General features: G+C 33.5%; 2 protein-coding genes across 3 annotated transcripts in view; one reads left to right on the top strand and one right to left on the bottom strand.

Annotated features, from left to right (window-relative positions):
• The window catches only part of LOC115883044 (cGMP-dependent protein kinase, isozyme 2 forms cD5/T2), a 96,757-nt gene extending 90,248 nt beyond the window's left edge, over positions 1–6,509 (top strand). The window contains exons 7-10 of the mRNA XM_030901321.1: positions 149–348; positions 1,636–1,864; positions 3,587–3,720; positions 5,537–6,509. Of these exons, the coding sequence (XP_030757181.1) occupies positions 149–348; positions 1,636–1,864; positions 3,587–3,720; positions 5,537–5,702 (729 nt within the window). The 3' untranslated portion in view covers positions 5,703–6,509. The remainder of the gene's footprint in view (positions 1–148; positions 349–1,635; positions 1,865–3,586; positions 3,721–5,536) is intronic.
• Positions 6,510–10,674: 4,165 nt separating this feature from the next.
• LOC115883021 (multiple inositol polyphosphate phosphatase 1) overlaps positions 10,675–27,459 on the bottom strand; it is a 50,610-nt gene continuing 33,825 nt past the window's right edge. Inside the window, exons 2-9 of one of the 2 annotated variants that reach the window (XM_030901295.1) lie at positions 19,300–19,524; positions 18,400–18,583; positions 17,382–17,526; positions 17,172–17,291; positions 16,674–16,870; positions 16,208–16,386; positions 15,954–16,146; positions 10,675–11,485 (exon numbers count right to left, since the gene is read on the bottom strand). In XM_030901295.1, the coding sequence (XP_030757155.1) occupies positions 11,233–11,485; positions 15,954–16,146; positions 16,208–16,386; positions 16,674–16,870; positions 17,172–17,291; positions 17,382–17,526; positions 18,400–18,583; positions 19,300–19,519 (1,491 nt within the window). In that variant the 5' untranslated portion in view covers positions 19,520–19,524 and the 3' untranslated portion in view covers positions 10,675–11,232. The remainder of the gene's footprint in view (positions 11,486–15,953; positions 16,147–16,207; positions 16,387–16,673; positions 16,871–17,171; positions 17,292–17,381; positions 17,527–18,399; positions 18,584–19,299; positions 19,525–27,459) is intronic. The other variant, XM_030901294.1, reaches the window with a different exon arrangement.

Below are 27,459 nucleotides of genomic sequence, written 5' to 3'. Positions count from 1 at the left end.
GAAAAACAACTCAGTTATTCTGGACTTACGTGAAAAACGGTAAATGTCTTTCTTCTGTCAAGATCTACCAGCCCTGTGAAAACATATTCACGTATTAAAGACTCACCCTGTATATGTCTACCTTACAAAGCATCATTTTCTGTTGTAGGATGCCAAGTACCTTTATATGCTCATGGAAAGTTGTCTTGGAGGCGAACTTTGGACAGTACTAAGGGATAAAGGGCACTTTGACGATACCACCACCCGTTTTTACACAGCGTGCGTGGTAGAAGCTTTCCACTACTTACACTCAAGAAACATTATATACAGAGATTTGAAGCCTGAAAATTTATTATTAGACGCTCAAGGGTAAGAATATTATTTTGAAAATTTTATAGATTTTTTTACAACTACTGTAATCCTGAGAATGAAATAAGAATAATTATAATCAATGAGACATCACTACAAATTGAAATCTTATGTTTTATGTCTTTTAATATGTAATACATATACCGTGCTGGCAACTGTTACTTTTGGGTCGGTGTTTACATGTGTGGAAGTCAATCGCATAGGGATCTTACATTACTTTTGTTAAGTCGGAGTGAGAGAAATACGACGGTGTGCTGTTGCGGCGTTGCCGGTATGCCTTTCCCTATCAAGTAAAGTAAAATCACGATCACAAACAGCTTATTTTTAAGACTTTTTTTTCGAAAAGATGACTAGACAAAATCCTTAGATATGTTTCTGAGCATCTGAAATGGAATTGTAAGGATATCGTTAGGGTGTCCATTTTTGTATAACGAGAAAACGTCAGAGTCACATAACACGTCATAACTTAAGAACCACTTTAGATACTTTTTTTATTTGGCAGATCGGATCTTTTACAATATGGTTAAAAAAGAAAAATTCGACAAGGTTTCTCTTTTCCATTCAAAAATTTTAAATAAACCATTCATTTACTTTTAGTTAGCAATTTTCAGCAATCATGTAACTTTTTTATTTATAAAGATTTTCACATACTGTCTGCGAATAAAATATAGTAGAAATATTAAGAAAGATTTTGAAAAAAAAATTACAATCAATAGATAGAGATATTGATTTTTGAATTCATATTAATTTTTGAGTTCTAATAGCGCAATCACTGTCGAACACTAACTCAATTCCACTTTTATTATTATTATTTTTACCAAAATTGCAAGTGTTTCTAACTTGCACTTAAACATTTTTAAGCTATAGAGAAAATTACAATTACTCGTTAATAAATAAACAAATAAAATATCACGAGACGTAATTAAATCCTGAAACTGAACACATTATGTACATCTTTTCCTAAAACTTTAAGTACTGACATAGGTACTGATTGGGTCGACCGGTCAACTGCGACAAATCTGCTATATCCCCTTCCACGTCTCCTTTAGCAATGTGTACCTTTTCTCGGTTTATTTCATACGTTTGGCAACGTATTTACTGTTCTCTCTTTGTTCAGTACATTATAAACGCATTGTACTCTTCTTACATACGGAAATCTCGACACAAGACTAACCTTTACCAGCCCTTAGTAAATAACAATAAATAGAACTGAGTTGAAAATAGAGATATATTCTCAGTATCTGTTTCAATAAATTTTATGAATTATTGTCATTATTATTTGTTTAGGTATGTAAAATTGGTGGATTTTGGATTTGCCAAGAAATTACAGGCCGGTAGAAAAACGTGGACTTTCTGCGGCACCCCCGAATACGTAGCTCCAGAAGTCATTCTGAACAAAGGCCATGATATCAGCGCTGACTACTGGTCACTCGGGGTACTTATGTTTGAGTTACTTACTGGTACTCCACCCTTTAATGGCAGTGACCCCATGAAAACGTATAATGTCATTCTGAAGGTAAGAAACATAATATAAACTATTTGATATTATCACATGGCCAAAATTATTGCATATATCGTTTAAAAATATACGGACAGGGATTTAAAGAATCTTTTTTATACATAGCTTTGATAATCTGTAATAAACATTTTTTGTTAAAATGGATATGGTAAACAATGTTTATCCTTCAGACCCAATATTATTTCAAATTCTTGCACATTTCGATTTGTGGTCTCTTGGGTTTCAGAAGAAATTTGGCCATTGTTTTGGCTTTAAAATGCCTAGAAACATTATTTCACAGTTTAATATAGTCAGAATAGTAACACTGTCTCAACAGGGCTACCGGCAAGTTGCAATAGCTGAAATTGTAGGAGTTAACCAAATCGATGTTTTGCGAATATCAAAAAAAATTGGAATAGGGAGACAAACGAGGTTACAGACCGGCCTGGAAGTGGTAGAAAGAAAATTACTACTGCTGTGCAAGACCGTCAGATATCCCTAATTGCACGACGCAATCCTCTGCTTTCTAGCACTGCTATTAAAAATGAGTTAATTAACCTTTTAGGAGTAAATGTTTCAAGAAAGACCATAGCAAGAAGACTCCATGACAGAGGATTACATTTAAGGAGGCCTCTACGTGTTCCGAAGTTTAATTTACAGCACAAAATTACGCGACTACAATTGCAATGAGTTGAGGAGATGAGATCAAATGGACCTAATTGGAATTTTGTCATGTTTAGTGATCAAACAAGAATAGGCCTCGTGTCAAACTCGCGACGAACTTTGGTCTGGAGAGCATCTGGAAGACGAGCACGCTTGAATGCAGCTCAACCCCGTATCCCGTTTCAAGGGGGAAGCATTATGGTATGGGCACGTATAATGCACGGAGCTCAAACTCCTCTTGTTTTTATTGATGGCACAGTGACAGGTGCCTCATATCTTAGAAACGTTTTAGAGCCTATTGTGCGTCCATTTCGAGGGGCATTGCGGGATGAATTTGTTTACATGTACGATAATGCTCCTCCCCCTCCCCATCGCACTTTAGCGGTTCGCGAATTTTGTGAGGAAGAGGGTATAAGGGGAAAACTGTGGTGACCACCGATGTCTCCAGATATGAATGTGATCGAGCATGCTTGGGACATGCTAAAACGCCATATTGCCAAGAGGAATGACCCCCATCCCCGGTACCTTAAATAAATTGAAAATTGTTGCGCACGAAACATGGGAAGCCATTCCTCAACATCTTCTGAACAACTTAATTGAGAGCATGCCAGGTCGTCTCGCAGCTTGCATTGAGGCTCGAGGAGGCAATACAGACTATTAGTTGTGAGAAATAATTAAAATTGTTTTCAATATTTTCTGTTTAAAATGAAATTTGTTTTTGTTGATTTTCACTCATTATGAAATAAAATTATAATAACAGCCTAGTTGCACTTAGATTTTTAATTTTATATTAGTTAGTCATGTAGTAAGCCAATATGTCCAAAAATATAAAAAGAATCATATTAGGCTCAAAATAAAATAAAAATATTGTTATTTGCAATAATTTTGGCCATGTGTGTATCTTATTGTTATTACAGTTATTCATTGATATTTGTAAACATACACAGGAAAAAAATACAATATACGTACAACAAATACAAAATGACCGCAAGACTACACTATTCTGTTGATCACATAAATTTCCAATGTAATGGATTTTGGTAACATTATAATATTAATCTATTTTTTTATTGCTAGGGTATTGATGCAATAGACTTTCCGAAGAACATTACCAAGAACGCCACAGTACTTATAAAAAAGCTGTGTCGAGACAACCCAGCAGAGAGGTTAGGCTACCAAAAGGGCGGAATCAGTGATATACAAAAACATAAGTGAGTTATTCTCAGAATCTACTATAATTTAATAGTTTATTTACTACCGTTATATAGAATTTGAGAATAGTTTTTTGTTTTTTATTATAATAGTATATTGTTTTATTAGGCGTAAAAATGACACTTTTCTTGGCGAGGCTGGACGTTTGATTTGTCAGCACTGTCATAGGTTCGCCATCACTGGTCTAGGCAAAGGTAGATCTCCGGGAAATATGCTTAAAAGTCCCATATATAAAGTCTGTCCATTGAGAGAGTGCATGACACGCACAGTTGTTGTCTGTCATTTTAATTCACAGTTAAATTGCATTTTCAGTCAATTTTTGGATGTCGCTCTCGAAATCTCTCCTGATTCTGTAGAAAGACTTTAACTAATACTGGATATATATTTTTCCAAGCTTAGTTCTGTAAATGAAAGAAATCCATAATTGGGATAATCACCAATTAAGGTCATACTAGATCAACACTGCCAACCAAATACAAGCCAAAAACCTCATGTTTGACATAAAAAGCTAAATAGTTCAAAACATGTTTTCCTTAAGACACTTTAAAGGTCTCCTTATTAGGTAATTAAATCTCATGTGAAGCAAATGGTCGTAAAAAGAACTAGAAATATATTTATTTTGAAAATGCAATAAAAAGGGCATAATTACATTTAGTCAGATTTTTGACTTGAAGATATTATTATTATTAATCCCTATAGGTAAATGTAAATCCTAGCTGACATGGTCAAATGTACTTGGACCAAGTCAACCGGATGCTGCCATCTAAATATACTTATGGAAGTTGCACATGACTTATCACTTTTGTAATGGTATCAACTGTTTTATCAGAGTTGAAAAGGCCAGCCAGCCATCTTTGATGTTAAAAATCATCTCAACTCGATTTGAATAAAACAGTCAATATTAAGGTGCGTCCAGACCTGACGAGACGAGAGCGAGACGAGCGCCAGACATTCCAAATTCGTTAAGTGTGAACGGGTTTCGCGAGAGCCTCGCGAGACAACCCACGGAGCCTCGTTGCTATCCGTCCTCTGTCGGTTTTGCGACGGACGATCAAAGAAAGCTTGCGGCACAGTCTGGATGTGTTTTTGGTGAGATATTAGCTCTGATTTATGAATTTCGACTATTTAAAGTTAAATAATCTCAAATTTTTTAAATGGTATACCGTATAAATGATAATTCATTTTTTTCCGATATAATTTCCAAATTTTGCGTCACTGATAGTTTTTACCGTTCCGAAGTCTAACATTTCTTTAAACAAATTGAATTTTTCAATTATTACAAAATCTATTAATTTTAGATATATCGATAATATATAGATTTTAGATATATCGATAATAAAAGACATCGTCGTGTCTCGAAATAAATGAAGAGTTAAAGGAGAAAACAACCAAAAGAGAAAAACCGACGATAAATAAAATACGACGAACCATATACAATGTAAAAGATACAAAATATGCGGTATTATTTAGCCAGCATTTGTTATATTCAATTAAAATTTAATATGTGTTTGGGTCCCTTTCACTATGATCCAACTCGCCTGTCTCGTGGCAGGCTTGTCTCAAAAATGGATAGAAGATGTCTCGCTCTCGTCTCGTCAGGTCTGGACGCACCTTTTTAGAAGCGGTATAGAAGTGAGACGCGTGCAGCATTATTATAAGGACAGTCATATGGCAACATCCAAGTGTACTTGGTCTAAGTACTCCTAGACCGTGTCCTCCCGCATTAAAGTGCTAGAATTTAAGTATATGACTGAACTACTATAATTTTACTACTTATAAGAAGTTATTAAATTATTTTCTTTTATGTTTTTCTAGGTGGTTTGATGGATTTAATTGGGAAGGACTAATAAACCGGACCTTGACTCCACCAATCCTGCCGAAGATACGAAGCGTTATCGACACGTCCAACTTCGATCCGTATCCTCCAGACGAAGGCGGTCCACCTCCAGACGACCAAACAGGATGGGACGCCAATTTCTGATGTTAAAATTTAGTTTTTTTGAAAGTGCCTTATCAGTTATATGACAAATTGCCTTAATAGGTATACACACGAATTAATTATATAGAATTTATGCCATTATAAGAAAGCTTGGGCATACTGCTAATACTTAGCTAGAATCTTACAACAGAAATTGTTCGAAACAGAGAGACATTTAAGAGGTTGTATTTTGATTCTAGCAGTGGATGTGCAATGTTTATTCTTAAGTATATAAAAATATATGGAAAGAATCAAAAAAATATGTGTTATTGCATACTTAAACGTGAAACGTATAAGATGCTTTCTTCTGTCGTGACAATAAATTTATTTGCAATAACTACTCATGTACTCATTATATCACTGTTAACAAAGCATGACATATTTTGTAAGCTAAGAACTGATAATTAAGTTAACTTGTATTTGTTTTTGTGTATAAGATATATGTTGTAATATATATAAAAAGATATTAAGTAAGAAGTGCCATTAGATTTTATAAATTGTTTTTGTATCATAAAATATTATTAAAAAAATATTATCGTTTTAAGCGGCTGTCTAGGTTATTTTTATGTCAAATATTTGTCACAATTATTGTAAATAGTGCGAGAGTTACCCCATTTTTTACATTACTTATATTGTATAATTTTAAAATCGTTTTATTTAGCTCTTTTATTCTTAAAATGCTAAAATTTTTTAAAAATAATTATTAAATGAGACACACGAATTGCCTTAAAAGAAAATTGAAATTTAAAGTGTTTTTAAAACTCTTTATAAGCTAGAATAAGAAATATGATTAATAAAGTGTTATATGGATAAAAGATTATTATTTATTTTCTTTTTGACAGTCCTCATCGAAAAAGTTTAAAATGTATACCTCTATAGCAGATTGATCTCTCCAAAAAAGTCCAATGGGTATTACGCCACTGAAAGAAAATCTACAAAATAAAATAGTTATTTTTTGTGCACGTGGTTCGTTCAAATGAACGAATCGTAGGAGTCGATTCAATATGACAAATTGAATGTGAAAAACACAAAGGACAAAGAAAAAAACTATTTAAAATATCCGAATGAAACTATTCGAGAACACTTTAGTTTTTGTAGACGTACAAAAACTCGAATAGTTTCATTTAGATATTTTAAATACATTCTTTCTTCTTCCTGTTTTTTTTTTCTGGAAGATAAAGCATCTGTTAATAATTATCCATATTTCCAAAATATTTTTGAAGATATCAGTATACTAGTAATGGGCATTACGATTCTTTTTAGTGAATCGAATCACACGATTCAATTTCTCATATTGAATGGACTCCTACGATTCGTTTATTTGAACGAACCACATGCACAATTTACGTTTCATAAAAATCAGAATCGTAAGTGGCACTACCGGCTATAATTTGACCGAATAATTATTTAAGGTACAAAAAAAAGAAATATACAGTTCTTTCATTTGTTTTTCAACACTTTATGACACTAACGTAATCGGATTGACTATTTTACAAAAAATATTAAATTATCTATCCAATTCATATATTATACTACACACACCGGAAAAACCTAGGGATATCATTTTATTAAAGTTAAAAATAAATATTTTGAATAAACAACCACATATTTATAGGCCAATTCTTTCTACTTCGATTGAAACGAAGTAGTCACACTAGTTCTTTCTAAATTTGGGATATTTGCAGAAGTGTTTGTGCATTTTTTGTCAACTGTATAAAAAGCACCTAGTATCAATTGTTCGAATTTAACCTGTACTGGCTATCAAATAACTCTGTTTAGTATTAAACGACATTATGGAGCGTAGACATCTTAACAGAGACGAAATACTAAGGGCCATGGGTATGCTCGAAGCTGGAATGCGCCAAATCGACGTAGCTAGAGCATTAAATACAACGCAAAGTGTAATATCGCGATTAAGTGCACGCTACCGTGAAAGTGGTGATGTTGCTGAAAGGCACACAGGGCGACATCGCATTACTACCCCTCAGCAAGATCATTTTTTACAATTAAATGCTCGACGCCGACCGACTGTTACAGCACCAGAGCTTAGTTTAATTCTCCAGGAAACACATAATGTAACCGTTAGTCCTGACACAATTCGCAATAGATTAAGAGAGGTCAACTTAAGAAGCAAACACCCCTGGAGAGCTCAACCCTTAACGAGAGGAAATCGAGAGGTACGATATTTGTGGGCTCAAGATCACGTTCAGTGGTCGAATGAACAATGGGCCAATGTTCTCTTCACGGATGAGTCACGCTTTGGAATTCATCCGGATTCGAGAAGGCTTAGGGTATGGAGAGAACCGGCAAATCTTATTCGGTTGGATCATGTTCAGGAAGTGCACCCTTACCAAGGTGGAACAGTTATGGTCTGGGGAGGAGTCTAGTTAGGCCGAAAAACCGATCTCGTTTTTCTTGAAAGGTTTCTAACAGGAATCACATATCGTGATTTAATTCTTGACCCTGTCGTGTTACCATATGCCAATGATTTTGGGAGAAACTTCATTCGCATGCATGACAATGCACGACCTCATACAGCCAGAGTGGTAAGTGAGTTTATCAATGCTCATTAATTAAACATCTTACCCTGGCCGGCACAATCTCCTGACCTCAACCCCATCGAGCACGTATGGGACGCGGTCTAAAGAAGAATTTTGAGAATGGGTATGCCTCGTGAAACTCGTAGGGAACTGATTCGGGCCGTGAATGCAGCGTAGCAGGCCGTGTACCTCAAGAAGAGATCGACAACCTGATCAGGAGCATGGAGAGACGATATAGGGCTGTAATGAACAGTAGGGGAGGCCATACCCTTTATTAAGTAAAAATGGTTTTATCTTTTTTTTATTCACAGTTTAGAATGAAAGAAAAAAAGATGTGTGTATTTTTTTGAGTTCAATAAAAATCAAGGTAAATTTGAAAAATTCGGTAAATTTCGCATTTTTATTTCCAATACGTCCTGTAAACTATTTGTTTATTTTAATTTTATTATATCAGAAATGCAAATAATAAAATTACTGACGATGGCTGGATAAAATTGTAATATCCCTAGACTTTTCCGGTGTGTGTATTTATTAAAGACTTCTTAATACTAATTCAATATTTTTAGAGCCATATTTTAATTCCGATTTAATAATCATATAATAAATAGTATATAATACCGCACGATCGAAAAAAAAATGGCATCCAGCTGGCTTGCAAATGAACATAGATGACATTGCCCATATAATTTTACATATAAAATGACAGCAATTTTCATTTTATAACCATCGCTGACTCCGTTTTTTTTTATCATATTGAGCAGAGGCCAACAATATTTATTTGGAGTTGCATAAACACACGATTTCGTCTTTTAGTCCGACATTTAATGGTTTATAGTCTGTAATATTACTTTAACAAAAATATTAACGTAAAAATTAAATACCTTAAGGACGGTCCACACTTGCTATATAACACTGCTATATAACAAAGTTATATAACATGTTACATATTTTTAGTCATATTTAGCAAATTTTGCTGCTATATAACTTGCTAGATGTTATCCATTTGTAGTCGGTAAAGATCAAAAGATATTGCGCAACACTTATATTGTAACATGAAACAACGCGTCCAGACTTGGTAAATTTCTAGTTTAGCCGCTTATATTTTCAGGGACGTGCGCGACAGAATCTTAGTATGGTGAGCTGTTACTGGGTTTGTTTATTTACTGGTCAATAATACCGTATGATCGAAAAATAACTGCGTCCAGTCGGCCTCCCGTCCAGTTGGCTTGGACATGACGGTCGATGACATTCCCATTATAATTTTTCATACAAAATGACAGCGGTCTTCATTTCATAGCCATCGTTGACGCCATTTTTTCGGTCTTATGGTTCTTATACATAGAAAAAGATAGTAAAAAGCTAGAACTTATAGTAAAGTAAAACTTTTTATTATTTTCTCTAAGTTCTTATATTGTTAATGGAGTTGAGCCAAGAGCAGACTCGTCAACTAATTAAGTTGTATAGAGATCATACAGTGTTATGCGATATCCGCAGTCCCTCATTTAAAGTGAAATAAAAAAAAGCATGATGCATGGTTAAAAATTGCAAAAAGTATGTATTTGGAAAGAGAAAAAGTTGAAAAAAATGCGTTATCTAATAGGGCAGTTCCAGAGGGAACAAAAGAAATGCAAATCAGGTACTGGTTTAGACGAAGTGGATAATTCAAAATGCTTTCCTTTTAAGTTACCTATTAATGTTTTTAAAAGACAGAAACATACCTTGAGAATCAGCCGAGGCAGGTATTGAAAAGGTAAGCTAATTGCGTTCAACTATATGTAGATCTATCTTGTAGGCTATGGCGGACTCAAAACCGCTTTTTTTCTCGATTTTCTGTTTCTTTCTTCAAAAATAATTACGCACGCCACTGTTGCTAGCAGAACCTCTTTCTCGCCAAAACGATTCATGATTACGAAAACTATAATGTGGACGGCTCCCGGTTTTTTAGCGTGTGATATGTAGCTTGTTAAATAGCAATGTTTATAACATGTTATTAAATGCGGACCCTCCTTTACAGATACTCCCGTACTAAACACAGTATAAATAAGTTTTTTTTCTTATAAATAACATTCTTATTCATGTCTAATATATCTATTCCTCATATCTCTTCATGTCTAAATATTGGTTCCTGACTCTTATGTCTATATCACCGCCGCGCCGTAGAAACGAACGATCGCATTGTGATCCGATTCAATTCTCACGATTCTTTTTATGGCTCATCGTTCAAATCTTATGAATCCGTGCCGACCACGATTCATTTGAACGAACCGTATTGCAAGCAATAAATCAATTATTCACACGACTCGTATAGATTCGTGCTGGCTACGATTCAATTGAACGAAACGTATTCTAAGCAGTGAATTTTTAGTACTCATAGTAGTAATCATGACATTAAAGCAAATTGTATGTTTAAAGGGAATTCTAACAAATATACAATTATTGTTTTATTTTTTATTTAACAGATATTAACATTTACTTACAACTTATTTGTACTACGATTTTTAATAACAAAAGCTAAACGACATGCGACACAAGCAAATTTCTAATTTTTTTAACAAGTTAATAGTTAACTATTTAAAATAATAATTAAAATATTAAAACCACACATAGGTCTTAAAAGAATATCACGTTACATACAGGCCGTAAATAGATAAAAACATAACTTAAATTTGCTACAGTTATATACATACACAAAACTAATCTAGAAATCACAAAATTAGAGATATTGCCATAGAAATTGTGCTCATATGTAAATAACACTGAGTTCGTAGACTTTTTGTGTTAAGTAGGTACAATTTTAGAAGTTTATATAAATAAAACATAAATTGATTGTTTCAGTGACAGCAGCACTTGCTAATATTTGGTTTTAAATGTAATCTAATAAACTGATGAGTTTAAATAAATAATTATGAAAAATGGTCTACAATATAAAAATCATTTTTTTTTCTGAAAAACGTATTAAGATAAAATTAAATACTTTTACTGTTTCCTAATTATTAAAGTATTCTAAATAGTACTAAAATCACTGATAAAACACCCAAAGCAAAAGACATAGTGTTAGAGGATGCGGAATTTAAGCCTTCACAAAAAGCTTCCACGTTGCAGGTTTCAACTAGTTTCTGGAACTTATTTTCGACTGTAGCCCAGTCACAAAGTCCTACTGAGCATCCAAGGAATTCCTCAATAGGGACTTCGTTTAAAAAGAACATAACTTTGAAGTTGTTGCCCGGTTGACCACTACTTTGGCATCTAAACAAGTAAAAATAAATTATTGTATTTATCAACTATAACATGTTGAAAGAAATAGAATAAAATAACAAACCAGAGCATATTCCTAGAAATATTCCGAGTAACATTTACAAGAAAATTCTACTGAATAATATGATAGTTATGATTTCAAGTACAGTCACCGGCATGAAAAACGGGCACATTAAAATTTTTATTTTAATGTTTAATATACAGGGTGGTCCGAACTGTATTCCGGAAACTTCGACAGCATATTCTGCAGATAAAAATAAGCAGAAAATTTCGTATAAATGTATGTCCTTAAATGCTTCTTCTCGGAGATACAGGGTGTAGAAGTTTAAATTTATTACGATTTTTTCCAAATAATTTCTGAATTAACGTCAATATTCGGGTGAAAATTGGTGTCTGGGAGTTTTTTGACATGAGAAATTTGATTTTGATGTCAATAAGACTCCTACTTGTAGAGGGCGCCACCTACATATTTTTTAACTGGTTTGAAGACTAATAACTTTTTGTCCGTACCTGTATAAAATTAATGAGTAAAAAACTATTCATTTACGACATTTTCTACGTAAAAAAGGTCTCTTGGTAAAAATCGCTACGAGTAATGGTTCTCGAGATATTTGGAATCAAAATTATCAATACCTGTCATCATTGACATAAATTAAACATGTTGACTACATAGTTATCAGACTGAAATCATAAATTTGAAATTATTTTGTGGCAAAGGTCAACAGAAACTGTTTTATCATGATTTTTTTGCCGTAAAATTTATGATTAAAAAAATAAACATTTCCCAAAATTATTATTTTAGTCAAATAATTATCTACTCAACGTGTTTATTTTTTGTCAATATTGACATGTATTGACTATTTCCATTCTAAATGTCTTGAGAACGGTTGCTCATAGCGATTTTTACTAAGAGACATTTTTTACGTAAAAAATCACGAAAATGTACAATTTTTTACTCAGTAGTTTTATACAGATACGGATGAAAAGTTATAACTCTTCAAACCTGTTAAAACACATGTAGGTGGCGCTCTCTACAAAATCTCAAAATCAAATTTCTCATGTCAAAAAACTCTCAGACATCAATTTTCATCCTAATATTGACGTTACTTCAGAAATTATTAGGAAAAAATCGAAATAAAAATGAAACTTCTACACCCTGTATCTCCGAAACCAAGCATTTTAGGACATACATTTATACGAACTTTTTCACTTATTTTTATCTGTAGAATATGCTGCCGAAGTTTCCGGAGTACAGTTCGGACCACCCTGTATTTTGCTCTACTGGGCCGATTTTGATAATTTTTTAAGCAATATGTAGCTAAATTGTTTGATTTTTAGTATCTCTTTCCAAATTAAAAATGATTTTCTATCTGTCAATTAAACCAGGGGAAATAAAATGTTGATATTTTGGTGAAAGTTTGAAACACCCTGTGGAATATGTTAAGACAGGAAGGAATTTACAAATCATTTTATCATCTAGGTACATCCTTTCTCGATAGTTTACTTTTTGGTTTTCATCTCAAGAGCTTTATTTTTGTTGGAGATATTCGCTTTTGAAGAAAACACTAACATTTTTTCGTAATTTTTATATTAAAACCGTGCCTTTGCTTTTGGTCCTAGTCAATAGACCTAGTAATAAGTTGTGATCCCGAAGGAGACCTTCTTGACATAAGATTTATGTCTTCTTCAAAAATATCTCCAAAAAAATAAAGCTATTTTGATGAACAAAAAAATAAACTATCAAGAAAAGGTGCATCTAGATGATAAAATTATTTTCATATTCCTTGATTTTTTAACGTATTCCAGAGAGTGTTCCAAACTTTACCAAAATAACGTTTTGTGCTCCTTCGTGATAATTGACACAGATTGGAACTTTCATTTTCAATTTAGAGAGAGACTTGCTTAGAGAAATTGCTTAAAAGATCATCAAAATCCGTCCACTGGAACACAATATTGTATAAAACTTTAAAATGCATCAAAATTTTAAGGTGTCACTTTTTCGTGCCGGTGATTGTAACAGTTTTCCATTTGAGAGTAACTCAAAACTCAAAGCAGATTTAAAACTGCCAGGTTATATTTTATATTAACGTTGCTGTTTTGGAATTTGTATAGGCTAAAGAATCCAAGGACAAATAACACCCGAGAGCAAATTGTGACGATGTCACCAAACAGTGCGTGGCACATATTTTTCTTAACCTAGCTGTTTGAAGAGATATTTATATTTTTTGATAAATGGTTTGACTACGCCCAGCCCCGGATCTACAATTTTTTTGAACCGGGGCAAAAAATTGATAGTAGCGCCCCCTCTCTCCAGCGTTTGCAATAAATTAATTTAAAAAAACTTACAAATATCTAGATATAGGTAGGCATTTTTCGTAAACGGGACAGAATAAGCACTTAAGCTTCATTCAGAAACCTGGTCTCTCAAGGCTAGAACCCTGAACCGCATCGAGGCTTTCGAAATGTGGACTCTCCGGAGACTCTTACGTGTGCCATGGACCGCACATGCCACCAACGAAGAAGTTTTAAGAACTGCAGGTTATGAACGAGAAATGCTTAACATAGTTAAAGAAAGGAAAGTCTCATACCTCGGACATATCCTTAGAGGAGACAAATATTACATTCCCAAGCTGATTCTACAAGGAAAAATAGAGGGACGGCGAGGCCCAGGAAGAAAACAACATTCCCGGCTAAGAAACATACGGGATTGGTGTAACATCAGCGACGCAGCCACCATATTTCGAAGAGCCGAAAACGGCAGTCTACACATTGTATGAAGAGTACAGACAATCGCCAACGTGCGGCTAAGCACAAGGCACAGGAAGAAGAAGAACCTTCATTCAGCTCTCTCTTCATTCGAACACAAATTAGTGGAATAAATTAGTGGTTTCAATTAGCGTATAAGTTTGTTCCTTTAATTTCAATGTAAGCATTCAGAAGGTTTAAATTAGTGGTAGTCATTTTCAACTAGTAGAAAAAGTAAACAAAACTTTTGACTTTTCCACTAATTATACTTCAAATTTTGCGGGAAATGTCATTTTGGTCATTGATTAGCATCCGTCAAGAGAAATCGTGGTGAGAAATCAAAAGTTTATTGTTTTATAAGCTAAATATTTGGCTTTCTTTATGGATGCAACTGACTACCGCAAGCTGTTGCTAGGATATTCTATTAATTTTAATTGTGTTTTTTAAACATTGTGAATGATCGTAAACTAAAAAGTAAAAAGTGTAATAATTGAAACGGCTAATTTATTTCACTAATTGCGAGGTTCTGAATGAAATTTTAGACTGTGTTCAAAAACTAACTGCGCGTTTTAAAATAAAATTAATACTTACTTAGATAAGAAGGTGAGGAATTATTAATTAATTATTAATTACGAAGAACGTAAGGTGCATACTAGGCGCTTTGTGGAGCAATTTTTTTGATTTTCAACCCTATTATATTATGATTTTGGCGCTACCTGACACTGGCGCCCGGGGCGGGCGCCCCTGTTTACCCCCCCTTAGCTCCGGGGCTGACTACGCCTATGGTGTATACGTTGGTATCATACTAATTAATTACGAAAAAAAACATATTAAAATGTTAACAAAAGGTACAAAACTAGTATCGACGTATAGGACATATCAAGTACATAAAATATCAGAAAAATAATTATCGAATTCAATAAGAAAACTAAAAAAACGCTAAAAAGGTGGAGCGGACTGTTTATTTACTTATGAAACGTACTGTCTGAGTCTTTCTTTTTTTTAAAACTCCTGAGTCTTTCTTATCGCTGCTGCTTTTACATTTGAAAGCTGAACAACTAATCACCATTGTAATAAAATTTATACAAAGTTCACTACACACAAACTATTAAAAATCGCTAAAATTGTCGCTGGTGACGAGATGAAGACTCATTGTTTGCCATCAAAAAAATGTTGTCTTAGGTCACAAATTCTGCTGCAGCCCCTATATGGGCGTTACATGTCCTTGTATTCTTTAGTCATTGGTAATTGTAAACTATGATATTTGTGGTGGTGCGATGCACTAACTGCAGTGAACAAACATTTCTCAAAAAACTCGCTGAACAAACTGAAAACTGGATAAACGTTCCTATCCATTTCCTATCTGACCGATAAATGTCAGTATGATAACAGTCTATGATAGATGCCGACCAATGCAGCTGTTAAATTACATTTGAAGGGCGTAATCTGTCAAACTAGCGAAGATTAAGTAGTCCAACTTTCTGCAAAATTCTTTTAAACTTTCTAAAAAGAATTAGAAAACTTAAACAACAAATATGAATAAAACTGGTAAAAAGTCGTTCTCAAATTATGGCGTAACCAACTGAAATAGGGATTAATTTTTATATACATAGATCTTTATATTAATACTACTAACGAGAGTATTCCAAAGGACATTTTTAATATATTTTTTATAATTAATTGATACTCAAAAAAAGAAAAGATTGTAACATACTGGTACAGTACTGCAACTAAATTTGATGCAAAAGGATTAATGAATGACGTCCTCCACGTTCTTCTCTGTTGCTGCCTATAGTTATTAGCTCTAAGTAAGGTATAATCTTTGGCTATTCCCATTGTTGAATAAACTGCTTGCATCGTTGCTGCATGTGTGAATAGAGCAGTAACTTTATTTCCATCAGGATACCCTTAAAATAAATGGTATAAATTTTGTTATTATAAGCATTTAAAGAAGTTGATAAATGATACCTTGCACAGTTTTTTCGAATTTTCTATACATATCTTGTACTGGGCCACAACCAATATTCTCAACTAGACTGCTTCCGTAACCCGTATTGTAGTATTCTTTTAAATCTTCGCCATATTCCAAGAATTTGAGTTGATCTTTGGTAAAAGCAGTGCACCACGCAGAGGGCTGATCCACTTGCCTAGAAAGGTGTAATAATATTTCAAAATTAATTCATTTACATGGGATAAAACCATCAGTTTTAAATTTAAGATCTAAAATCTGGGTATTTATGTAAATATATAAGTAACTTAAATCTAGCTGCGCAAGTGTGCTTTGGACAATGAAAAAAACTGTTCATATAAAAATAGATAACATGGCATAAATTATAGTAAAAATTTAAACACATCTTAATCATAATACACAGATTAAATCAATACTGATTAATAGAGAAACAGTTAATACATAAAAGATTTGTTGGCTACTTACCAAGCTTTATCAAACCGGCACATATCATAGATATCTTGAATTAACGAAGAGTTTAAGGCATATCGAAATCCAAGCCTTCTAAACACTTGTGCCGCCATATCTTGGTATTCTTGAGATTCTAGATATTGTTTGTACTCCATCGTGCTTTCGGGATTTGCTTCTACTTTTTCTTGCCATTCCGGGCAGTTCCTGTAAGCCTATTTTTTCAGTTAGTACTATTCACAAAAAAAAGAAATGCAAGACAAATTGTTCCAGTAATGTTAGCCCTTTAAACACTCTGTGTAATAAAATGATTATGATAATACTTTTTGGTATTATATTTTGAAACAACTAGAATAATTTAAAAAAAAAGGAGTTCATTATTCCCACAAAGAGGTTTCTAAATCCAAAAGCATCGACTTTGAGTCTTTTTGCCTCTACTGGAAGAGTTCTGTCTACTCGGATATTTAACTTATCATTGTTATAGTTATAATAAATTTATCAGATAAGAAAATTCACCTTCAGTAACATGTCGTTACCAGCAGTGTTTGCATGAACCCTATAGTAATCCTGGTTAAAGATACCTTCGATGTAGGCTTGGTAACTGTCATGGGTTCTGTCAGATTGAGTATACTGAAACTGGAGGTAAAATAAAAAACAAATTAGTACAACTAACAATTTTAAAGTGGTTTAAATAGTTTGTTTATTAAGGAAGTGTAAAATACCTACGTAATATGCCTCTTCGTTGTATGGTTGATTGAAAAGTTGAGGAAACTTTGACCTGTATCTTCTAGCCAACAGTCTCAATTCGTTTACTCCTTGTTGAGTTAATGAGGCAGCTTTGTCTTCTGTTATGGAATCGTTCCATCTCCACCTAATATGAGAAAATAGAAAAATCTGTAAATCGTCTGTACTTAACCATCTTTTAGGGGTCATTAGTAACTACTGATGTATCTAATAGGCTTTTCCTTATCTTGAAACATCGCGAAAGTCAAGATTTATATTAGGCAGACTCTATTTCAAAAGCGGACAGGAGATTTCCCAAAAAAATCCACCGCCTAGTTTAGAAGATCTTCTAATCTAGGAAGTGGGAATGTTGCAATCTTGGGATCATAAAAGTAACTATATGTAGAATATTGCATTGCATAAAAAACATTTATTTGGTTCTAAAACAATTAAGCTTAACATTGGTCGAAAATTGCGAAACATTAGATAAGCATTTATACATCTCAAATGAAACAGTGGATAGCCAGCAAATCTCTAGAATAGTGGAGACAGTGGAGAAATTCACTAGGGCAGAGACAGGCAAAAAACCTCATAGTAGACTATTCGCCAAAATTTACGGAAAATTTACAAAAGTCTCAAAACTGTAATGGGACTACTTACAGAGCATTGTAAGCTTAATCGACACAAATAGATAATAGGATTGACGCAAAATGTGCAGAATTTGTCAATCCGAACAAGAAACGACAGAACAGATTTTATTTCAGTGCGAAAGCCTAGAAAATGTGCGATTCTTTGTATGGGGCAATGATCAGCCATTGAGAAGGAGATATAAGAATCGTTCAGTCTCCAAATTATTAAAGTTTTTAGAATGATGGGACTATAGAATGTAACTTAGAGATCAAAAGAGAACAACAATACATCTGAAAAGTCGCCGATATCCATCTCTAAAATCTACATCTCTCATCTACATCCAATCTACATTCAACCTACTCTAAAATCTATTCCATCCTTTCGTATTTACCTCCTCAATAAATTGTAATCATCATGGCACAATTGTCCAATACTTGGATATGATTTCCTTTGCTCATAGTTCTTAATGATCTCTTCTTTGAGTTCTTCAAGTTTTCTCAATTTTTGTATCTTGTTTACTTTGGGTAATCTGGTTCCATGTCTATTTATAGACCAAAACTGCACGGGCTGACAACCTGAAATTATAATTTTGCATATCGTGGGCGTACAAGGAAAACCATGTAAGTCCACTTTTTCGTAAAATCGTTTTTTCACATTACCAAGTCTATTTAGGTATAACCTCTCATATTAAATATCCTTTAAGTCCAATACAGTTCAAATATACGAGATATTATTAGCTTCAAAATAACTAAGTCCACAGACGCTAAATTTCGCTCAGAAAAATCTATTAAGTGCACTTAATGGATTTATGAATTTTTTTAACAGTCTGCAAAAATGTTCAAGAAGGATCTGTGGGAATTCCCGATCAAGAAAGCGATTGTGATTCCGATAATGAGCCTCTGGCTCATTATTTGATCCCAAAAAGTAAAGGAGCCAATCAAGAAAAACCCACTAACTCCAGTAAAATTTAAGTTTTTTTCAGAAAAATCCATTAAGTCAGATTATTATAAAAAAAAGTCAATAAACAATTTGTTCTTAAAACCCCTGTATTTTAATTTAGCCTAAATTAGCCCTAGATAACCCTAATGTCAAGCGATTTCTTTTAGTGCAGTCAAAAAATAAAATTGGATTTTACATATCACTTCAAACATTAAAATCACTTTTTCTCGCCTTTTTAGTTTTTGGACTTACATGGTTTTCCTTGTACGCCCACGATATTTAAAAATTGGATATACTCATTGCTACAACAGTTCATAAAATAAGTACTTTTAGATAATATAAATATAGCTACCTGGCACTGTATGTTGTTGGCCTCCTCTTCTTGTTAAACTATCATACGACGTCTTGGTACCAAAATAAATATACGGTTCTTCATCTTGTCTATAGCAGTAATCTTCTAAATTTTCATCTGAAATACCTGGGCCAGCTCTACCACCATTGCTAATATTAATTTGGCATCTAACATATGCAATAACGGTAAGAACTACCAATGGAACCAGTTTTCCTTTCATTATTTCTGAAAAAAATGAATTTGGATTGCTATAAAGTGTCTCTTTTATTGAACTATTAAGTTAAAAAAAAGTAATGTGTGCTAGAGTCGTGGTAAACTGATGCTTTATTTTGCTATTGTAAAGGCCCCTACAGAAGGACGTTTTTGTACGCGTTTATGTACGTGCGTTGCAAAATAAAAACACTAAATCACCACAATACACCAAAACACTTTTATTTTACACTGGACGCGCGTTTCGCTAACCATGTTAGCATCATCAGCAGATGATTATAAACTAAAGTACAATCTACAAGTTGAGCGTTTATATACTCGCTCAGTGGGGCACCGAGTGGGCGTGGCAAAATCTAGCCAACCGAGTCAGAGCCAACTGAGCGTAACAGTTAGATTTCCGCCACTAGAGTAGTAGGAACAAAGAACTTGAAGGAATTGGACCGTTGACTCTGTTCATACTATCTTTACATTTATTAATTCTGATGCTTACATATGCATCTACGTGCGTTCAAAAACGTGCATACAAAAACGTCAAGGTGTATGCAAAGAAACGTCACGTTTTTGAATGCACATTCGTTTTGAACGACGCTCATGATTTCTGTCGACGACAGAAATTTTGTACGTGCACGCAGGATTTTCTTGCAAGTCTCAACGTGTGGATGTGAACTGTGCGTCGCACAACAATAGCGTCGATTGGTCCCACAAGCTGCAGCGTTCTGTTGATTTGACTTTGCTAATAATTTCTTAGTAGAAATGTCTGATTGTAGAACACTATCCCGTGAATTCCTGCGGGAATTTATTGAATTGTACAGAGAAATGCCCTGTCTTTGGCAAGTAAAATCCAAACAATATTTAGATAAAACTAAAAAACGAGGCTTACGCAAAGCTGGTTAGAAAGCTACAAGTTGTTCAACCAAACGCGACTAAGGCTTCAGTTATAACGAAACTTAACAGTCTTCGGGGAGGATTTCGAAGGGAACATAGAAAGGTTGTTGTTGTTGACTCCAAGAGATCAGGTTCGGGAGCGGATGAAGTGTATGTTCCTTTACTTTGGTACTATGACCAAACCTTTGGCGTTGAAGAAGCCGCGGTTTTTTTATTTTTTTAACTTTTGTTTGAAGCACAGCAGTGCACGCCACTGCTGCCAATGCTAACTCAACCACTTTCCTGGACATCGCTCTAAAACAGTGTGGATTTTCAGATTTTGTATGTGCATCTGTATGCAGTGCTAGTGCATGTTTTTGAACGCGCGTACATAAACGCGTACAAAAATGTCCGTCTGTAGGGGCCTTAACATCAAATTTTCCAACCACAACTGTATAAAAAATTTCAACTCAACTTATGGAATATATTGAAGTGTAAAATCTTATACACACTCTACAGGGTGTCCCAGAAATAAGTGCAAGTATTTTAACTCCAGAAATAAGTGCAAGTATTTTAACTGGTAATACAGTTTAACCCCAGAAACACTCCTATGAGGTACATTTCAAAAAAAAATTGAAAATTCGGAAGTTTTTGAAAAAAATTTTTGGAATTTTTTTAAATTTTTAGTTAAAAAACATAATTTGTTGATAATATGGCAACATAGGTAATAAATTAAATTAATAAGTTTCTTTTATCGAAATCTACCACCCTTTAAAATACTTGCACTTATTTCTGGGACACCCTGTATGGTCTTTGGCTTTCCATTTTCCATTTTGTATTTTTCAATTAAAAAGAGGAAAACATGTATATAACAATAGGAAAAGATGCTTAATGAAATAAACACTTAATTCTTTATCAAAGCAGATTCCTAAGAGAATTTAATTAAAACTATAATAAATAGTTAATATTCCAGTAATATTTATAAATGATATTTTAATTTGACATTAATTAATTAATAAAGAAAACACATTTAATGTTCGTTGCTGCAATTTTTACATAAATGGAGATAACTGTTTTGTTTACATAATAGGGAAATACAAGCGATCCAACGTGACCAAAATTAAATCACACGCCAGGAAATCAGGAAAAAATATCTAGGTTTACACCCGCTAGTGATTTTATAACCTCTACTATTACCCAATTTTTAAATTTCTAAGTTTATTGCTTTTGCGTTGGTTGACTTTAAATATTTACGTTGCCGGTAAAATACAAAGCGTTGGATGTTATTAAAACATCCGCGTAATGCATAGAATGAATAAAAAATGTGAATAATGTTTCAAAAATATTATCTAATAAGAATAAAATAAAATTGCAATGTGACCAAAATTAATAGTTTTTTTTTTATACAAGACGATAAAATGGTATTTTATCGTCGACCGAAAAGATTAATTCACGAACGATGAAATCGCGATTGAATTAATTTCGGGGGACGATAATGCAATTTTATTACGTATTATATATTATATATTTTATAATGCAATTTTATTAAGGAATTTATTACGAGTAGAAAAAATATTGTGCTGGGTTGGCGTTGGTTTCTATGTAATTTGACAAATAAACAAAACTGTCTCTTTCGTTGTCAGTTTTGAGTCAACATTTTTTAATTCTCTTTCGTGTCGATTGCTGATTGAATTGGAGCCAGAAACGGCTCAAAACGAAATAAGTAAATTACCAACAGATATTCAAGCTGAGGCGACAAACGCCATATCCAAATTACTTCCATTTAAATCCCGAATAACTTATGAAAAGGAATACAAACATTTTCAAAAATGGAAGCAATTAAAAAACGTGCGAGAATAAATAAAGTTTTAAACCTATTCTCGCTGTTAAAGTATCATTTAATCTACCCTTGCGGTTAAAGCACTATTTTATCTACTATTTTTGATAGATATAAAGCAATTTTAACAGCTGCTATGGAAAAAAATATATATTTTTCGATTATAAATAAAAAAATAAGGTACAAATTGGGGTACAAACACTGGTGTGTCTTCTAACTGCCTATTAGACCTACTCGAGAATAGAAACAATGAACCACCTGCTATGTGTGTAAGAGTTCCGTACTATTCTGCAAAAGGCTACCATCAAATATCGAATAAGAAAAAATCAATTAAAGGATGTATCTTCTAGTATCATTTACGAACATCGAAAAAGAGATCTGCATTTGATTTACGAACATCGAAAAAGAGATCTGCATTTGAACAGCTTCATTCGTTACGCAGATATGTGTTATTAAAGTATGTTTGAGGAAAAGACCTGGGGTTTATAACTAAAAATAATGTACTCACTACACCTACTACCTATACCAAATAAAATCTAATCACCTACGCTCCACTTATACGCTGGCCAAAAAAACAATGGTTTGTTTGTTTAAGAGTCTGTTATGCCGCATCCGCACATGCGGCATTTGGCGAACTCTGATCGGGGCTTCGCCGATTTCCTATGTGTTGGATGGGGAAGTCGGAGTTCGGCGACTCGATCGGCGACGAGAACGAGCGCTTGTCTCTATGTTGTTGCTATCAGAGCCCGCATGTATGGATGGAAAGGCGAAGTCCGATCACGAGCGCTCGGTAGTTGACGAGCGCTCGGGGTTCGCTAAATACCGCATGTGCGTTTGCGGCATTACGCTGTACTGTTCGGGTCGCTCTCAGTGGTCGGGTAAATCGGGTGTCTGGCCGAAGGAAATATATATTATATTTCAGAAATATGCCTAAGGCTTATCCCGATCCTGTCGTGTTAAGCCATAACCAAAATTCCAAACACACGTGCTTTGATTAAGGCTTGATTAAGGTTTGCAGAGCTTCAGCATTTGCCATAAAATAGCGAGAAATTTGTTACAAAACCATATAAATTATATATCACTATAATCACAAAACTTCAATCCATTTCCGTATTGTAACGGAATTTTAAATTATCTCTTTGTTTTCAAGAAAATTTAATCCAAACATAAGGGATATTTTGTTGATGTTTGACCTTCAAAATCTTAAAAATAAAGAAGTTGTCTAAAAATGTGCTACAATACGGATATCGTATATTCTTTATCTTTAATTTCCTTCTTCATTTGAGTAAAGATAACTAGCCAGTTTTACATAAAACGTTAAATCTCGAACGCTTATTTTGCTACTTTTTCGGACTAGTGAAAGGGACTCTTAAATGTATCTAGGCTATAATTCTTGTCCTATAGCAACTATGGAAGTGTTATTCAATCAGATAACCCAAAATGTTAATTATCCTGACACTAAAGCATCTTATTTTAAACCGGGTGATTTGATACGATATATAACAATTTTAGTGAAAATCCCCCTTTCAGGGAAACAAGAACAGCTTTCCTTTTTGAAATTTCTAAAGGATCCAAATTTCAGTTTGATGTAGTAATTGGAGACTGTCCAAAATCAAACGATCTAGCAAGAAAATGAGCAAACTCTCCAGTAAACGGACCAGAACCTTTCTGCTTCCCAACTGGAAACCAGCTTAAAGGGGTGTAATGGAATATTTTAGAGCAGACAACAAACCTAGTTTGTTAAAAGTTGTCATGTGTTTCCGCCCTTAAATTGATATTTTTTTCAGAATATCGTAAAAACTGTTTAGAATAAAGGACCCGTTTCTCTGAGAAAAAAAACTAAATATCTTTCTGTTAGGTTTCAAATCCCATGTCGATTTGAATTGTATGTTAATTTTAGCTAATTTAGATTAGACTAATAAGAAGAATATTTTTAATTTTTAACTTTATCATCTCTGTGAGTTCTAATTTCATTCATTAATTATTTTTGAGTATTTTTTTTTCTTCTTTATATTTCATTAATTATTGCAAAGTCAATAATTGTTGTTACATCTTTTTCTTTATTTTATATTTATTTATATCTTTATATTAAATTTACTTAGGTGTTGTGTAAAATCGGCATTTTATTTCTTAATCTCACCTTTTCACTAAAATATTTAGCTATTTAAAAGAACACTGTGAAAACCGGTCGAGTGGTTTACTCCAAAGAATGAGTCCAAGACCGAATGGGTAGATCTACAAGGGGATCAATGAGGTCTTCGACAGGTTCTTGTTGTTGATATGTTGTTGATGTAATGCTGACAGATGTTGACGTAATAAGGTAAGTGGCAGTATATATAGAGTTTTCAGTTTTATATTAACCTTTGAATAAGAAGACTAAGGAAGGAGCATATTAAAAATCTTAGGGCCGCCGCGATGGGCCTCAAATATGGCCGACTTAAATTCCGGTTTATCAGTGCCGTTCTAATTTTATTTAAAAAATGTAAAACTATGATGTAGGGAAGACGTGGGGTAGACTCAATATTTTTTTTTTATTTTACGTTGTGAATAAATGTTGGTAGTTATTAAAATTATTATAAAAATATAAAATTCTAATAAAAATCGATAAGTTATAATAATTATTTATAACCACAAACATCCGATACGCTACTGAAGCAGGTAAGTCAAATTGAAGTATCTAAATTCTTTGACATCTAATCTTTGAAAAGTAGTAAATAAAAGCAAAAATGCAAGAAAAAATATATAATTAGTTAATTTAAGTGAATTTCATAAATGATCGGTTTACTACACGTATGTATATTATATAGTCACTTACTAGCGAAAAGTTGTTCCATTATTTCACTCGATTTTTGCCGAGCTCTACCGCAAGCTACACAACCAACCATTTTAGAGTCTTTTTCGATAAATCGCGATAGTGTCACTGTTAATTTAAGTTCTGCCACAATTTCCATCTAGATTTACTACCTTTATACAACTATCAGTAGTAGAATAAATAATAAATAACATAAAATAAGCTCCGTAAAAACTGACAAATCCACAAAATTTCAAATCAAATTCAAATGTGTCAAATGAATCGTCAAACAGAACTGTCAAGGATCCCCACCCTAGAGTGCTTTTTCCGCCCACCATGCATGAATACATGGATAGCATTATGCTCCTTCCTTAGTCTTCTTATTCAAAGATATTAACTAAATTTGAAACGAACCCTAAAATTAGTAGTCTCAATTAGTCGTAGAAGTTTGTTCACCTAATTTTAATGTAAGCATTCAGAACGTCATAATTAGTGGTAGTAATTTTCAATTACTGGAAAAAGTTAACAAACTTTTGACTTTTCCACTAATTATACTCCAAAATTTGCGAGGAATGTCATTTTGGCCTTTATTACCACCCATCACCACCCGTCAAGAAAAATTTTGGTTAGAAATCAAAAGTTTATTGTTTTATACTTTGAATAAGAAGACTAAGGAAGGAGCATAATGCTATCCATGTATTCATGCATGGTGGGCGGAAAAAGGACTCTAGGGTGGGGATCCTTGACAGTTCTGTTTGACGATTCATTTGACACATTTGAAATTTTGTAGATTTGTCAGTCTTTACGGAGCTTATTTTATGTTATTTATTATTTATTCTACTACTGATAGTTTTATAAAGGTAGTAAATCTAGATGGAAATTGTGGCAGAACTTAAATTAACAGCGACACTATCGCGATTTATCGAAAAAGACTCTAAAATAGTTGGTTGTGTAGCGTGCGGTAGATCGACAAAAATCGAATGAAATAATGGAACTTTTCGCTAGTAAGTGACTATATAATATACATACGTGTAGTAAACCGATCATTTATGAAATTCACTCAAATTAACTAATTATATATTTTTTCTTGCATTTTTGCTTTTATTTATTACTTGTCAAAGATTAGATGTCAAAGAATTTAGATACGTCAATTTGACTTACCTGCTTCAGTAGCGTATCGGATGTTTGTGTTAATAAATAATTATTAAATCTTATCTATTTTTATTATAATAATATGTTTTATAACAATTTTAATAACTACCAACATTTATTCACAACGTAAAATAATAAAAAAATTATTGAGTCTACCCCACGTCTACCCTACATCACAGTTTTACATTTTTTAAATAAAATTAGAACGGCACTGATAAACCGGAATTTAAGTCGGCCATATTTGAGTCCCGTCGCGGTGGACCTAGGATTTTTGATATGCTCCTTCCTTAGTCTTTTTATTCAAAGGTTTTATAAGCTAAATATTATGCTTTCTCTCTGGATACAACAGACTACCGCAAGCTGTTGCTAGGATATTTTATTAATTTTAATTGTGTTTTTTAGACATTGTGAAAGATCGTAAACTAAAATGTATAAAGTGTAATTTTATTAACTGAAAATGAAACCATTAATTTATTCCACTAATTGGGAGGTTCTGAATGAAGCTTTACCATAAAAGTGCCATGCCTTAATTTCTATTTTTAGCTGGTTATATTTTGTTTTTTATATATAAACGATAAACTAGATTTACGCTCTGAAAAGACGGTGCTCTCATTAATCCAAGTTCTACCGCTCAATAAATTATGTTAATTATAATTATATAAAGGCCCCACTACCATGATAACGGACAAATCTTGAAAGTTTTGTCACAGGGGAACTCAAGAACCTGGAAGACTCCATCTGTAGTCTGGAATGGGAATCCTTCAACGGTCTAAGACACTCGAAGAAATTTCTCAAAATAAAAAGATTTTCATTCATTTAAGTGATTTTCATTCATTTAAGTAAGAACTTCGAGTCTTCGGATTGTCCATGAGGTTTTTAACAGCACACTCCTCAATGAACACCTCAGTAGACTGAAGCTAAGAAACAACGGCGAATGCAGATCCTGTGGGGAAAATGGGAAAACAGTAGAGCACCTCATCACTGAATGCGCCAAGACGACAACCATTCGTGCCATAAACCTTGGTACGACTCATATCGGAGATAGAGAGCTATAACCTCTTTAAAACCGTCTGAGATACTGGCTTTTGTCAGAGCCCTGAGACTGTATAATGAGATATACATATACATACATATACATACATAATGAGATATAACCCAATAAAAGAGGACACAATTAGGGAATGCAATCTCGCAAATTCTGTATCCCGCAAACGCGGGATCCCTATGAGATTCCGCGGGATCAAAGTTGCGGGATTTACCGTGCGGGATCTGCGGGATCGACACATTACTACTGGGTAACCGAATC

The sequence above is a fragment of the Sitophilus oryzae genome, unplaced genomic scaffold (genome assembly GCF_002938485.1).
Source record: "Sitophilus oryzae breed Bouriz unplaced genomic scaffold, Soryzae_2.0 scaffold_1802_pilon_pilon, whole genome shotgun sequence".
Classification (NCBI taxonomy): domain Eukaryota; kingdom Metazoa; phylum Arthropoda; class Insecta; order Coleoptera; family Curculionidae; genus Sitophilus; species Sitophilus oryzae.
The sequence above is the reverse complement of the archived record's forward strand: the minus strand, read 5'-3'. Positions and strand labels throughout refer to the sequence as shown.